General features: G+C 50.3%; 1 protein-coding gene across 1 annotated transcript in view; it reads left to right on the plus strand.

Moving 5' to 3' along the window:
* The first annotated feature begins 986 nt into the window (after nt 1-986).
* The window catches only part of tmem170b (transmembrane protein 170B), a 32,294-nt gene continuing 16,345 nt past the window's right edge, over nt 987-16,935 (plus strand). Inside the window, exon 1 of the mRNA XM_033014490.1 lies at nt 987-1,443. Coding sequence (XP_032870381.1) covers nt 1,167-1,443 — 277 coding nt within the window. The 5' untranslated portion in view covers nt 987-1,166. The remainder of the gene's footprint in view (nt 1,444-16,935) is intronic.

Raw genomic sequence — 16,935 nt, forward strand, 5'->3', positions numbered from 1 at the left:
CTCAAATTGTGGAGTACAGAGGCAAATAAATAAACAATGGATCTTTGTCCCAAACATTATGGAGGGCACTGGATTTTCTGTGTGTCTATCTTCGGTTTAAACCAGTATCTGCGGTTCCTTCCTACACATTACGTCTGATAAACAAGTTCCTAGCAAAAGGATTTGAGTATAGGAGCAGGGAGGTTCTACTGCAGTTGTACAGGGTCTTGGTGAGACCACACCTGGAGTATTGCGTACAGTTTTGGTCTCCAAATCTGAGGAAGGACATTATTGCCATAGAGGGAGTGCAGAGAAGGTTCACCAGACTGATTCCTGTGATGTCAGGACTGTCTTATGAAGAAAGACTGGATAGACTTGGTTTATACTCTCTAGAATTTAGGAGACTGAGAGGGGATCTTATAGAAACTTACAAAATTCTTCAGGGGTTGGACAGGCTAGATGCAGGAAGATTGCTCCCGATGTTGGGGAAGTCCAGGACAAGGGGTCACAGCTTAAGGATAAGGGGGAAATCGTTTAAAACCGAGATGAGAAGAACTTTTTTCACACAGAGAGTGGTGAATCTCTGGAACTCTCTGCCACAGAGGGTAGTCGAGGCCAGTTCATTGGCTATATTTAAGAGGGAGTTAGATGTGGCCCTTGTGGCTAAGGGGATCAGAGGGTATGGAGAGAAGGCAGGTACGGGATACTGAGTTGGATGATCAGCCATGATCATATTGAATGGCGGTGCAGGCTCGAAGGGCCGAATGGCCTACTCCTGCACCTAATTTCTATGTTTCTATGTTTCCTTTTTAGGAGTGGATATTTATTGAGGCATTTGGAGCAGTTTCCAGATGGGAGGTGTGTGTGTGTGTGTGTGTGTGGACTTTAACTGTACATGGGGAGAGGAGAGCGAGGGTAAATCCCTTTAAGAGAGAGGGAGGGAGTGGGTGGGGGAATAGAGTGTCAGGCGGTCAGATATGCGAGTGCAATCGCCTTTAAGTGTGGCTGGGTTGTGGTGAAGGCGTTCACTTTCATGTCTGTGGGAGCGGTAGTCGCAGACAGACAGACACACACAGAGGGATTGCCGTGACTTTGCAACGTTGAAGCTGGAGCGGCCGCCTACTCGCTGTTTGTCCCCGTGTGTGTTGGTGTGTGGTTGCAGGCAGCCCGTATCCCTCTGCACACCAATGCCGGGCCCCCGGGAGGAGCAGAGACAGAGGCTGGAGCAGAGGCAGCAGCTACAGGGGCTGGAGCAGAGACTGGGGCTGGAGCAGAGGCAGCAGCTACTGGGGCTGGAGCAGAGGCAGCAGCTACAGGGGCTGGGGCTGCAGCAGCTACAGCAGCAGCAGCGGCGGCGGCGGCTACACGGACAGCGGGCCATGCCAGCCAGCGGCTACTCCATCAACCTGACCGTACAGCAAGTCCTCAGCCTGTGGGCGCACGGAACCCTGCAGCACTTCACCGGTACCCGGGGCAGGGGAGAGGAGAGGAGGGGGGTGGTGGGGGTGGTTCTTGGTTCTAGGTTTCTTGGTCCTCCAATATATTCCAAATGGAATTTAAACTGGAGGTGGTGGAGGGAGGACTTAAGCCAGAGAGGGTTTTGGGATGAAAGTGGTGGGGGTTTGGGGAGGGAGAGGGGGAGAGGGTGGGAAGGGAGGGAGGGGGGAGAGGGAGAGCGAGAGACAGGGGAAGGAGGAGAGAAAGAGAGAGAGAAGAAGGGAGGGAATAGGAAGGGGATAGAGGGTTAGGGAGGGGAGAGGGAGAGTGTTGGGGGGGGGTGGTTGAGGGGGGAGAGGTGGCATTAGAGTATTGGAGGTCAGGGCTGGCGTAAGGGCAGAGAGAGGGGATAGTGGGAAAAGTTGGGACTAGGGATTGGTTTGGGGTGGGTGGAGGGGAGGGGGGGGGTTTAGGGTAGATGGGTAGCTGGAAGGGTGGGGGAGAGGGGCAAGGGTGGGAAGGGGGTGGAGAGGTATGAAGAGAGGCTTGGGAGGGTTTCGAGAGGGTTGGAGGAGGTAGGGACAGGGGAATGGAGGGAGGAGAGGGGCAGGTGGGTGAGAGAGGGGGAGGTAGCTGGGGAATAGGGTGGTGTGGGAGGGGGTAGGAGGCAGAGGGAGGGGATTAGAGGGAAGTGGGATGAGGGAGACATGGGGGGGGCTGGAGGGAGTGTTTAGTGGGACGAGGGGGGTAGAGGGGAGAGAGCGTAGGGACGGGGAGGTTAGGGCGGGGGGGCGATGGAAGAGGTTGATGGGAGGGGGTTCGGGGGGTTTGGAAGGGAGGTACAATAGGCACAAAGCTGGGTAACTCAGCGGGACAGGCAGCATCTCTGGAGGGCAGAAATGGGTGACGTTTCGGATCAAGACCCTTCGTCAGAAGGATGGGAGGGTGGGGAGCGGGGATTGGGAGGGAGGGGAGCAGGGATAAGGGGGGAGAGAGATAGGGGAGAGGGGTAGTGGGAAGGGAGGGGGTGATGAGAAGAGAGGGGAGCAGTGTGTGGAGAATGTGAGGGTGGGGAGGGGAGTTAGGAGGAGGAGGAGCGGGAGATGAGTTAGGGGAGGGGGAGGATAGGAGAGGGTGTGGAGGGGGTTGGAACGACAGGTGGAGAATGAGAGGAGGGTTGGGGGAGATAGGGGGGGAGGGGGTTACGAGGAGGGGGAGGGGGGTTGGGGCAGGGGAGGGGGATAGTGACATAGAGTGATACAGTGTGGAAACAGGCCCTTCAGCCCACACCGGCCAACGTGTCCCAGCTACACTAGTCCCACCTGCCCACGTTTGGTCCATATCCCTCCAAACCTGTCCAATCCATCTGAAGAAGGGTTTCGGCCCGAAATGTTGCCCATTTCCTTCGCTCCATAGATGCTGCTGCACCCGCTGAGTTTCTCCATCATTTGTGTCTAACTTCGATTTTCCAGCATCTGCAGTTCCTTCTTAAACATTATCCATGTACCTGTCTAACTGTTTCTTATAGACGTTGGGATAGTCCCAGCCTCAACTACCTCCTCTGGCAGCTCGTTCCATACACCCACCGCCCTTTGTGAAAAAGTCACCCCTCAGATTCCTATTAAATCTTTTCCCCTTCACCTTAAACCTGTGTCCTCTGGTCCTCGAATCCCCTACTCTGGGCAAGAAGCTCTGATGGGGGAAGGGGAGGATGGGCAGGGGGAGAGTGGGTTAGAGGGGGGGAAGGGTACGGGGTAGTGGGAAGATGAAGGGCAGGGAGTAGGGAAGAGAGAGGAGGAGGAGGAGGGTGTATGCGGGAGGGGGTTGGATGGGAGAGGAGGAGGAGGTAAGGGAGGGGGTTTGAAGCAAGGGGTTGGGGGAGGATGACTTCAGGGGAGGGGTGGATAGAGAGGGGGGGACAAGGTAGTAAAGAGATGAGGGGGGGGTAGGAGAGGGAAATAAGGAGGGAGGGTTGGAGGGGGGGGTTAGGGAAGAGGGGAGGGCAGGGGATTAGAGGGAGGGGGTGGGTTAGGGGACGGGTAGGGAAACAGGTTATCGGAGGGGAGAGTGGAGTAGGGGAGGGGGATAAGGGAGGGGTCCTGGAGGGAAATGGGAGGCAGAGGTGGGTAGGGAGGGGGAGAAATAGAGCGGGGGAGGAAGACGGTGGGGGAGGGGGTAGAGGAGGCAGGGGGTAAGATGGGAGGGAGAGGTAGGGCGGGGGGGAAGGAGGGAGAGGAGGAGGGAGGAGAGGGAGGCTGCATTGTATCCATTTAATGTAACAATATTGGACAGGGTCCAAATGCCCACAATGTTAAAATGCACATTGCACAAAACCTGGTTAAAATTGATCCCCTCTTTTACCCCCCCCCCCCTTCCTCCACCAGCCACCCCCCCCATTCCTCTCCCTCCACACCCCCCCCCCCCCCTTTGTTTAGTGATCGAGACAAATGCACATTTTTTTGTCTCCCTCAGCAAACGGGAGGAGACATTTCAAATCGATTATTCTTTTGGTCCTAGAGGATCAAATGTAGATTTAAAAAAAAAAAACATTGCAATAATTCCCCTTCAGGATAATGATGAATAAAGAGTTGATTACATTACTCTCTGGAGTAAGTGCTAAGGAAATAAGAAACTGTGTTGTAAATTATACATTGAACGGCCAGCCCGACAGAGAGTCGTTCATGGTCTGTGAAAACGACAGTATCAGGCTTGTAAAGCCAGTCTAATAATCACAGGCCCCAGGTAGACACACAAAGCTGGAGTAACTCAGTGCGGGACGGGCAGCATCTCTGGAGAGAAGGAACGGGTGACGTTTCGGGTCGAGACCCTTCTTCAGACTGAGAGACGGGGCCAGATACTCTCAGTTGGAGGAAGAGTCTCGAACCAAAAACGTCACCTCTTTCTTTTCTCCAGAGTTGCTGCCCGACCCACTGAGTTACTCCAGCTTTTTGTGCCTATCTTCGGTTTCAACCAGCATAAGTAAGTAAGTAAGTTTATTGACCAAGTATTCACATACAAGGAATTTGCCTAGGTGCTCCGCCCACAAGTAACAACATGACATACAGTGACAGTTACGAATGCCTCCGAAAACACTAAACATTAATAATAATAATAAAACATTAATGATAAAACACCATTGATCAAGCATGTGAACCAACAAAATACCAGATCAAAGGGAGGCTACAGATTTTTGGTTGTTGAGTAGAGTAACTACTCGTGGATAAAAGCTGTTTTTATGTCTGGCTGTGGCATAATAATAATAATAATAATAACTTTATTTATAAAGCACTTTAAACAACCGCAGTTGCCACAAAGTGCTGTACATGAGAACTCATGGACAAAAAGTTATTACAAACCATTAAAAACCGTAAAACGAAGGACTAAAAAACAGTAAAAATTAAAAGACATTAAAAGCACTAAGAACAGGAGCAATGTCTCAGCCAGTGTCGAAAGCCAGAGAATAAAAATGAGTTTTTAGGGAGGATTTGAAGATGGACAGTGGGGGCATCTTTGACAATCCAGAATCGCCTTCCATCTGCATTTCCTTCCTACAAATTAATAATCAAAGGCCAGTTAGCAACTTTTTTTTGTGTTTAGTTTATTGTACCGGGGTGCAGTCAAAAGCTGTTGTTGCGTGCTATCCAGTCAGCGGAAAGACAATACATGATTACAATCGATCCACTTACAGTGTACAGATACATGATAGGGGAATAACGTTCAGTGCAAGGTAAAGCCAGCAGAGTCCGATCAAGGATAGTCCGAGGGTCACCAATGAGGTAGATAGTAATTCAGGACCGCTCTCTGGATGGGGTAGGATGATTCAGTTGCCTGATAACAGCTGGGAAGAAACTTTTTCACACAGAGGGTGGTGGGTGTATGGAACGTGCTGCCAGAAGAGGTAGTTGAGGCTGGGACTATCCCAACCTTTATGAAACAGTTAGACAGGTGCATGGATAGGACCGGTTTGGAGGGACATGGACCAAATGTAAGCAGGTTCAGTTCTGAAGAAGGTTCTCGACCTGAAACGTCACCCATTCCTTCTCTCCAGAGATGCTGCCCGTCCCGCTGAGTTACTCCGGCTTTTTGTGTCTGTCTTCGGTTTAAACCAGCATCTGCAGTTCTTTCCTCCATATACTCAGTTCAGTTTAGTTTATTGTCATGTGTACCGAGGTACAGTGAAAAGCTTTTGTTGTGCGCTGGCCAGTGTAGATGGAACATATTGTTTAAGAAGGAACTGCAGATGCTGGAAAATCGAAGGTAGACAAAAGTGCTGGAGAAGCTCAGCGGGTGCGGCAGCATCTATGGAGTGAAGGAAATAGGCAACGTTTCGGCCCGGAAACATTGCCTATTTCCTTCGCTCCATAGATGCTGGGGGGGGGGGGGGTACTCGGTGGGCTGAAGTGCCTGTTTCCACGCTGTATCTCAAAAAAAAAAAAAACTGGCCGGATTCTGTTCCTATCCCTTGTGACCTGGTTCTGATGGAGCTCGGTGAATGACAGTCCTCTTGATAGACCAAAGCCCATCCTCACTGAAGACCACAAAGAGGCTGCTAAACACTTTAACTCCCCCTCCCATTCCCACACTGACCTTTCTGTCCTGGGCCTCCTCCATTGTCAGAGTGAGGCGCAGCGCAAGTTGGAGGAGCAGCACCTCATATTTCACTTGGGCAGCTTACGCCCCAGCGGTATGAACATTGACTTCTCCAACTTCAAGTAACCCCGGCATTCCCTCTCTCTCTCTCTCTCTATCCCTCCCCCACCCAAGTCGCACCAGCTTCTCGTTCTCACCCAACAATCAGCTGACAATGGCCTGTTTCCTTTAAAATCAGTATTACTTTTTATGCATATCTTTCATTCATTTGTTCCATATCTCTCTACATCGAGGGTTCCCAACCTGGGGTAAATTTCCCCCCTTGGGGGTCAATTTCGCCTACCCAGGGGGTAAATTTGTTGATTCTGGATTTGTACATATTTCTTCTCGTTGACTTGACTGTGTTTGGTTCTGGTATATCTGTCCATCATTAGTCCTTCATAAATAAGTGGAATAACATTGTTACGTGCTATTAAAGTTGCCCGGGGTAAACGGGACGAAAGAGATTGCAAACACCTGGTGTAGAGGGTCGTGACTCGAAACGTCACCCATTCCTTCTCTCCAGAAGTGCTGCCTGTCCCGCTGAGTTAAGCCCCTGTCCCGCTTTCACGACCTAATTGGCGACCTCTGCCGAGTTTGCCCTTGACTGGCACTCACAGCATGGTCGCCAGGAGGTCGTAGTTCACTCTTCCTCATGCTCGTGAGTGGTCTCCGCGTACTCGTGGCCTCAAGTAGGCCGCGGTATTTTTTCCAGCCAGATAAAAAATGTCCACGAGTGGGAAAAAAAGGTCGGCATGGAAAAAATTGATACTTTTTACTCGTAGGTAGGTCGTGATGGTAGTCGTAGGTCGGTAACTGGCCCGAGAAAAAATATGTCACATTTTATCATGTGATCATTTCCACTTGTAGCTAGTCGTAGTTGGTCTTAGGTGTAGAAGACTGAGGTCGTAGACATGGCCGTAGGAGGTCGTAGACATGGCCGTAGGAGGTCGTAGACATGGCCGTAGGAGGTCGCAGTCATGGCCGTAGGAGGTCGTAGACATGGTCGTAGACACGGCCGTAGGAGGTCGTAGACATGGCCGTAGGAGGTCGTAGTCATGGCCGTAGGAGGTCGTAGACATGGTCGTAGACATGGCCGTAGGAGGTCGTAGTCATGGCCGTAGGAGGTCGTAGACATGGCCGTAGGAGGTCGTAGTCAAGGCCGTAGGAGGTCGTAGTCAAGGCCGTAGGAGGTCGTAGTCATGGCCGTAGGAGGTCGTAGTCAAGGCCGTAGGAGGTCGTAGTCATGGCCGTAGGAGGTCGTAGTCATGGCCGTAGGAGGTCGTAGTCATGGCCGTAGGAGGTCGTAGTCATGGCCGTAGGAGGTCGTAGTCATGGCCGTAGGAGGTCGTAGTCATGGCCGTAGGAGGTCGTAGTCATGGCCGTAGGAGGTCGTAGTCATGGCCGTAGGAGGTCGTAGTCATGGCCGTAGGAGGTCGTAGTCATGGCCGTAGGAGGTCGTAGACATGGCCGTAGGAGGTCGTAGTCATGGCCGTAGGAGGTCGTAGTCATGGCTGTAGGAGGTCGTAGTCATGGCCGTAGGAGGTCGTAGTCATGGCCGTAGGAGGTCGTAGACATGGCCGTAGGAGGTCGTAGACATGGCCGTAGGAGGTCTTTTACTTCGGCGAGTCAACACGACCTTGACATTTTTACAACTCATCTAGGGTCTTCTAAACTCGTGGATTAGGTCGTCCAAGTGGGACAGACCCTTTGCTCCAGCGCTCTGTCTAACAAAGAGAGTGACCACACCTGGAGTATTGTGTGCAGTTTTGGTCCCCTAATTTGAGGAAGGACATTCTTGCTATTGAGGGAGTGCAGCTTAGATTTAAAAGGTTAATTCCCGGGATGGCGGGACTGTCATATGCTGAGAGAATTGATGTGTCTTCACTAAGGAGGACACAAACAATCTTCCTGATGTACTAGTGGCCAGAGGATCTGGGGTGACAGAGGAACTGAAGGAAATCCACATTAGGCAGGAAATGGTGTTGGATTGACTGATGGGACTGAAGGCTGATGAATCCCCAGGGCCTGATGGTCTGCATCCCAGGGTACTTAAGGAAGTGGCTCTAGAAATCGTGGATGCATTGGTGATAATTTTCCAATGTTCTACAGACTCGGGGTCAGTTCCTGTGAATTGGAGGGTAGCGAATGTTATCCCACTTTTTAAGAAAGGCGGGAGAGAGAAAACAGGGAATCAATACCAGTTAGCCTGACATCGGTGGTGGGGAAGATGCTGGAGTCAATTATAAAAGATGAGATAGCCGCACATTTGGATAGCAGTAACAGGGCCGGTCCGAGTCAGCATGGATTTACGAAGGGGAAAATGCTTGACTAATCATCTGGAATTTTTTGAAGATGTAACTAGGATAATTGACAAGGGAGAGCCAGTGGATGTAGTGTACCTGGACTTTCAGAAAGCATTTGATAAGGACATTCTTGCTATTGAGGGAGTGCAGCGTAGGTTTACAAGGTTAATTCCCGGGATGGCGGGACTGTCATATGCTGAGAGAATGGAGCAGCTGGGCTTGTACACTCTGGAGTTTAGAAGGATGAGAGGGAATCGCATTGAAACATATAAGATTATTAAGGGCTTCGACACACTATAGGCAGGAAACATGTTCCCGATGTTGGGGGAGTCCAGAACCAGGGGCCACAGTTTAAGAATAAGGAGTAAGCCTTTTAGAACGGAGACGAGGAAACACTTTTTCTCACAGAGAGTGGTGAGCCTGTGGAATTCTCTGCCTCGGAGGCAGGTTCTCTGGATGCTTTCAAGAGAGAGCTAGATAGGGCTCTTAAAAATAGCGGAGTCAGGGGATATGGGGAGAAGGCAGGAACGGGATACTGATTGGGGATGATCAGCCATGATCACATTGCTGGCTTATTGTCTTTAGTTTATTGTCAGGTGGTGTTGGCTCGAAGGACTGAATCGCCTACTCCTGCACCTTATGTCTATTGTCTATTAAATTAGTCAAGTGGGACAGGGGAAGTTGTTCGTGGAATGAAGTCATTGTTTGTTCTTGGAGCTTTGTAACGCGAGTGTGTTTAATGATCGCTACTTGAACGATTTATGAGTCAGTGGGTTGGGACTGGGTGGGCGTTCTTGAATAGAAACATAGACAATAGGTGCAGGAGTAGGCAGTTCAGCCCTTGGAGCCAGCACCGCCATTCAATATGATCATGGCTGATCACCCACAATCAGTACCCCGTTCCTGCTTTCTCCCCATATCCCTTGATTCCGTTAGCCCCACGAGCAAAATCAAACTCTCCCTCGATCCACAGTCTAAGTTTAATGCCATGTATACTGAGGTACAGTGAAAAGCCTTTTTGTTGTGAGCTAACCAATCAATGGAAAGACAATACCTGATTACAATTGAGCCGTCCACAGTGTACAGATACATGATAAGGGAATAACGTTTAGTGCAAGGTAAAGCCTGATCAAAGACAGTCCGAAGGTCACCAATGAGGTCAGTAGTAAATAGACAATAGGTGCATGAGTAGGTCATTCGGCCCTTCGAGCCAGCACCGCCATTCAATGTGATCATGACTGAGCCTTTGTCAGAGTATTGAACAAGTTGGGAGGTTTAGTTAGTTGAGTTTAGTTTATTGTCAGGTGTACCGAGGTACAGTGAAACACTTTCTTTATTGCGTGCTAGTCAGTCAGCGGAAAGACTACAAATACACGATTGCAATCGAGCCGTCCACTGTGTACAGATACATGATAAAGGGAATAGCGTTTAGTCCGAGATAAATTCCGATCAAAGATAGTCCGAGGGTCTCCATTGAGGTAGATGGTAGCTCTCTTGGTGTTGGTATTATGGTTGATAGAATCTGCAGTACCTTGTCTCTCACTTTAAGAATAACGGGTCGGCCATTTAGGACTGGGTTGGGGGGAAAACTTTTTCACGCAGAGAGTTGTGAATCTGTGGAATTCTTTGCCACAGAAGGCAGTGAAGGCCGATTCACTGGATGTTTTCAAGAAAGCGTTAGATTTAGCTTTGGGGCTAAAGGAATCGAGGGATTATGGGGAGAAAACAGGAGCGGGGTACTGATTTTGGATGATCAGCCATGATCATATTGAATGGTGGTGCTGGCTCGAAGGGCCGAATGGCCTGCTCCTGCACCTATTGTCTGTGATTCCTGACACCCTTACTGATCACAAATCGATCTTTTTCTATGTTTTTAAGTTTAAAAAAAAATGCTTGCTGCCTAGGCTCTCAGACAGAAAACCCGCAATGCACAGCTCGATTTAACGTGTGTGAGTATGTAGATATCATTGCAGTTTAACATGGAGAGGATTTAGCTGGTCACAATACACGATCTATGCTGGTTATTTACAGAACGGCACAGGGCAGGAACGGACCATTGGTTCATAAGGGATAGGAGAAGAATGAGGCCATTCGTCCCATCATGTCTACTCTGCCATTCAATCGTGGCTGATCTATCTCTCCCTCCTAACCCCATTCGCTCGCCTTCTCCCCATAACCCCTGACATCCGTACTAATCAAAAATCTATCTCAAGTTCAAGTTAGTTTATTGTCATGTGTCCCTGTATAGGACAATGAAATTCTTGCTTTGCTTAAGCACACAGAAAATAGTAGGCATTTACTACAAAACAGATAAATGTGTCCATATACCATGATATAAATATATACACACATGAATAAATAAACTGATAGTGCAAATAACAGAAAGTGGTTGGTAATAATCAGAGTTTTGTCCGAGCCAGGTTTAATAGCCTGATGGCTGAGGGGAAGTAACTATTCCTGAACCTGGTTGTTGCAGTCTTCAGGCTCCTGTACCTTCTACCTGAAGGTAGCAGGGAGATGAGTGTGTGGCCCGGATGGTGTGGGTCTTTCATGATACTGCCAGCCTTTTTGAGGCAGCGACTGCGATAGATCCCCTCGATGGAAGGAAGGTCAGAGCCGATGATGGACTGGGCAGTGTTTACTACTTTTTGTAGTCTTTTCCTTTCCAGGGCGCTCAAATTGCCGAACCAAGCCACGATGCAACCGGTCAGCATGCTCTCGACTGTGCACCTGTAGAAATTAGAGAGAGTCTTCCTTGACAATCCGACTCTCCGTAATCTTCTCAGGAAGTAGAGGCGCTGATGTGCTTTTTTGATGATTGCATTAGTGTTCTCGGACCAGGAAAGATCTTCAGAGATGTGCACGCCCAGGAATTTGAAGCTCTTGACCCTTTCAACCATCGACCCGTTGATATAAATGGGGCTGTGGGTCCCCCTCCTACTCCTTCCAAAGTCCACAATCAGTTCCTTGGTTTTGCTGGTGTTGAGGGCCAGGTTATTGCGCTGGCACCATATGGACAGTTGCTCGATCTCTCTTCTGTACTCTGACTCATCCCCATCAGTGATACGCCCCACAATAGTGGTGTCGTCAGCGAACTTGATGATGGAGTTCGCACTGTGGTTCGCTACGCAGTCATGGGTATAGAGTGAGTACAGCAGGGGGCTGAGCACGCAGCCTTGAGGTGCTCCCGTGCTGATTGTTATTGAGGCTATCTATCTCTGCCTTAAATATATCCACTGACGTGGCCTCCACTGCCTTCAGGTGACAGTAATGAACTTTAACCTGCGTAAAACACAAACTGTAAGATGGAACTGCAGATGCTGGTTTAAACCGAAGATAGTCATAAAATGCTGGAGTAACTCAGCGGGACAGGCACCATCTCTGGAGAGAAGTTTTGCAACGTCGTGTGGATAAATGTGAGGTTATCCACTTTGGTAACAATAACACGAAGGCAGATTATTATCTAAATGGTGTCAAGTTGGGAAAAGGGGAAGTACAACGGGATCTGGGGGTCCTTGTTCATCAGTCTATTAAAGTAAGCGTGCAGGTACAGCAGGCAGTGAAGAAAGTGAATGGCATGTTGGCCTTCATAACAAGAGGAGTTGAGTACAGGAGCAAAGAGGTCCTTCTGCAGTTGTACAGGGCCCTAGTGAGACCACACCTGGAGTATTGTGTGCAGTTTTGGTCCCCTAATTTGAGGAAGGACATTCTTGCTATTGAGGGAGTGCAGCGTAGGTTTACAAGGTTAATTCCCGGGATGGCGGGACTGTCATATGCTGAGAGAATGGAGCAGCTGGGCTTGTACACTCTGGAGTTTAGAAGGATGAGAGGGCATCTTATTGAAACATTTAAGATTATTAAGGGTTTGGACACGCTAGAGGCAGGAAACATGTTCTCGATGTTGGGGCTCAGTTTTCCCCTGCTCAGTTTCTCCAGCGTTTTTGTCTACCCAGAATCTGGAGGTGTGCGTTTTCACGCTTCTGCGCCTCTTGGAAGGTGTGAGAAGAGGGAGATTCGTCCTTGATGATGCTGCTGGCCTTGCCGAGGCAGCGTGAAGTGTAGATGGAGTCAATGGAAGGGAGGTTGGCTTGCCTGATGGTCTGGGCTTCCTCCACAATTCTCTGCAACTTCATGTGTTCGGAAGTGATAGAAGCAGATTTGGGACATTCGGCCCATCAAGTCTACTCCGCCGTGGCTGATCTATCTCTCCCTCCTAACCCCATTCTCCTGCCTTCTTCCCGTAACCTTTGACACCCTCACTAATCAAGAATCTATCTATCTCTGCCTTAAAAATATCCACTGACTTTGCCTTCACAGCCTTGTGTGGCAAAGAATTCCACAGATTCACCACCCTCTGACTGAAGATATTTATAGACAATAGGTGCTGGTGTAGGCCATTCAGCCTTCGAGTCAGCACCGCCATTCAATGTGATCATGGCTGATCATCCCCGACCAGTACCCCGTTCTTGCCTTCTCCCCATATCCCCTGACTGCACTATCTTTAAGAGTCCTATCTAGCTCTCTCTTGAAAGCATCCAGAGAACCTGCCTTCACCGCCCTCTGAGGCAGAGAATTCCACAGACAAATTTCTCCACATCTCCTTCCTAAATGAACGTCCTTTAATTCTGAGGCAGTGACCCTCTGGTCCTAGACTCTCCCACTAATGGAAACATCCTCTCCACATCCACACTATCCAGGCCTTTCACTGTTCGTTAAGTTCAGCACAGATATTGTGGGCCGAAGGGCCTATTCCTGTGCTGTACTGTTCTATGTACTATAAATAACCAGCTGTGACCTTTTGATATTAGGCTAGAATGACATTTGCATGATCTCTCAGTTTAAATTGAACAATGCTCTGTGGTTTTTCTTGGCAAGAATGCCAAGTACAACACAATAATAAACCTTAACCTTGGGTGAAACAAAACCTGCCCTGAGCAAATCCATTAGAGTCATAGTCCAAGATTGATACAGTGTGGAAACAGGCCCTTCAGCCCAGCTTGCCCACACTGACCAAAATGCTCCATCTACACTAGTCCCACCTGCCTGCGTTTGGTCCATATCCCTCCAAACCTGCCCTATCCATGTACCTGTCTAACTGTTTCTTAAAAGTTGGGACAGTCCCAGCCTCAACTACCTCCTCCGCCAGCTCGTTCCATACACCCACCACCTTTTGTGTGTAAAAAGTTGCCCCCTATTAAATCTATCCCCCTTCACCTTGAACCTATGTCCTCTGGTCCTCGATTTCCCCTACTCTGGGCAAGAGACTCTGTGCGTCTACCCGATCTATGCCTCTCATTCCTCAGCTCAAAATTAGAGCAAGGCGATTTAGAAACTAAATCTAGCTGCAAATAATTAGAACGTGATCATTTTGCGGCTTATTGTGTTGTTCAGCTCGTCAGAGTTGGATTGTTGAGAAATAGAAAAAGGCCAAAGGGCGGCACGGTGGCGCGGCGGGTAGAGCTGCTGCCTCACAGCGCCAGAGACCCGGGTTCGATCCCGACTACGGGTGCTGTATGTACGGAGTTTGTACGTTCTCCCCGTGACCTGCGGGCGTTTTCTCCGGTTGCTCCGGTTTCCCCCCACACTCCAAAGACGTGCGGGTTTGTAGGTTAGTTGGCTTGGTATAAATATAAATTGTCCCTAGTGTGTAGGATAGTGTTAATATACGGGGATCGCTGGTCGGCGCGGACTCGGTGGGCTGAAGGGCCTGTTTCCTTGTGGGAACTTTAAATTAACCCTCAAAACGAAACCAAAACTTTACCCCGTTTAAAACTAAATGTGCCCTCCACATCATACAGATGACACAAAGCTGGGTGGCAGCGTGAACTGTGAGGAGGATGCTATGAGAATGCAGGGTGACTTGGACAGGTGGGGTGAGTGGGCAGATGCATGGCAGATGCAGTTTAATGTGGATAAATGTGAGGTTCTCCACTTTGGGGTCAAAAACAGGACGGCAGATTATTATCTAAATGTTGTCAAGTTGGGAAAAAGGGAAGTACTATGGGATCTGGGGGTCCTTGTACATCAGTCAATGAAAGTAAACATGCAGGTACAGCAAGCAGTGAAGAAAGCGAATGGCATGCTGGCCTACATAACAAGAGGAGTTGAGTATAGGAGCAAAGAGGCCCTTCCAGTTGTACAGGGCCCTAGTGAGACCACACCTGGCGTATTGTGTGCAGTTTTGGTAGGTTCTCTGGATACTTTCAAGAGAGAGCTAGATAGGGCTCTTAAAACTAGCGGAGTCAGGAGATATGGGGAGAAGGCAGGAACGGGTACTGATTGTGGATGATCAGCCATGATCACATTGAATGGCTTGAATGGCCGAATGGCCTACTCCTTCCTGCACCTATTGTCTATTATCCCCTTTAGCTTAAAATTAGAACAAGACAATTTACAAAACCACGTCTAGCAGCACTTATTGATAATTGTGATATTTTTGCAGCTTTGTGGGCTGGTTCATCTCTGCACAGAGAGATTGTTGAGAGGCGTTGGAACAGGCTCCCAGCACCGAACGTTTGTTTACACTGTACAATGAAATCTGATGATACGAAAGATTAATACAATGAAGTCAAACACAAGTACAATAAGTAAAGAGAAAAATACTGTGGGAGGTCTGAACGCGCCGCCAGAGGTGGCGGTGGAGGCAGATACGATAATTGTGTTTATATGGCATTTAGATAGATGCGGGGATATGGATCAAGTGCAGGCTGAGGAGATTAGTTTATCTTCGAACCATGTTGGATGTTGATAGTGTTGGCCGACTGCCTGTTCCTGTGCTGTATGTGCTGCTCTGTGTTGTGTTTTGCTCGATTTAACTGCACAGAACTCGGGCTTTAGGCCAGCACGGTGGCGCAGCGGTAGAGAACCGGGTTCGATCCTGGCCACGGGTGCTGTCTGTACGGAGTTTTTGTACGTTTCCCCCCGTGACCTGCGTGGGTTTTCTCCGAGATCTTTGGTTTCCTCCCACACTCTGAAGACGGGCAGATTTTCAGGTTAATTGGCTTCGATAAAAATTGTCAATTGTCCCGTGTGTGTGTGTGTAGATAGATAGATAGCCTTTATTGTCATTCAGACCGAAGTCTGAATGAAATTTCAGCAGTCATACATACAATACAATAAAAACAACAATAAACACATATTAACATCCACCACAGTGAGTCCACCCAGCATCTCCTCACTGTGATGGAGGCAAAAGTCTTAGGTCTGCAGTCTCTTCCTGTAGATCAGTGCATGCTCCTTTAACATAGTGACCTCACCACTACTAACCACTCCCTATTATCTTCAGTATAACTGTAGCCTCCCCACGTCCCTCTCGCTCTCTAGCTCCAGTGACAGACCACGGACAGCTAGGGCACGGTGTGTGTTTTATACCAGTGTCTATAATAAAACATGTAGTGAAGACCACGCGTGTTTGGAAGTCATTACACTTCCCTCCTCTTCTCCCTCTGCGCTGAGGCGATACCCCCCGGGCGATGTTACAAATCAGTCCCGCGGCTCAAACACCGCGGCCCGGGGTGGTCGAAGCTGCCGCCCACCAGTCCTGCAGACGCAACCGCTGGCCCGCGGCCGAACCCCGGACTCAGGCCACCACCGCCAGAACACCGTCCCAGCCACCCTCACGTGAGTACCGTACCGTCTTCAGCCTCGGGCTGGGCCGCCCCCGACATGGGCGCCGAACCTCCCTCGGGCTGGGCCGCCCCGACTTGTGCGCCGAACCTCCCTCGGGCTGGGCCGCCCCGACTTGTGCGCCGAACCTCCCTCGGGCTGGGCCGCCCCGACATGGGCGTCGCTTCTCCCTCTGGCCGGGCCGCCCCGACATGGGCGCCGAACCTCCCTCGGGCTGGGCCGCCCCGACATGTGCGCCGAACCTCCCTCGGGCTGGGCCGCCCCGACATGGGCGTCGCTTCTCCCTCTGGCCGGGCCGCCCCGACATGGGCGCCGAACCTCCCTCGGGCTGGGCCGCCCCGACTTGGGTGTCGCTTCTCCCTCCGGCTGGGCCGCCCCGACTTGGGCGTCGCTTCTCCCTCGGGCCGGGGCGCCCCGACTTGGGCGCCGAACCTCCCTCGGGTTGCGAGCGCCGCACCTCCCCGAGCTCGGCCGCTCCGACGGGAGCCTCGTTCCACCCTCGGGCTGGCCGCCCTCACGGGAGTGTCACAACCTCTCACGGGAGCACTGTTCCAGCCCTGAGCCGGACCGCCCTCACGGGAGCGAGCTCAGGGCGAGTCCTGACGGGCTCTGCCTCCGGAGCCTCGAGGTCGCCAGCTCCATTAGGCCTCAGCGCAGACGGAGGCAGAGAAGGGGAATACGACAAAAAAGTCGTATTCCCCCGCAGGGAGAGACTGCAAACCCCGTTTCAACCCCCCACCCCCATAAAACACAAACTAAGAACCAAAAACTAGACTAACCAAAACGAAATAAACAACACAAATAACACAAACAAACGGGACTGCCGGTGAGCCGCTGCTGCCAGGGCAGTGTGTGTGGCTGGCTGTGGCTGGCTGCGAAAGGCCTGTTTCCGCACTATTTCTCTAAGCTTAGTAAACTTCGACTAAACTAAACAGTGGATTTGTAGGTTAATCGGCCC

The sequence above is a fragment of the Amblyraja radiata genome, chromosome 2 (assembly GCF_010909765.2).
Source record: "Amblyraja radiata isolate CabotCenter1 chromosome 2, sAmbRad1.1.pri, whole genome shotgun sequence".
Classification (NCBI taxonomy): Eukaryota; Metazoa; Chordata; class Chondrichthyes; order Rajiformes; family Rajidae; genus Amblyraja; species Amblyraja radiata.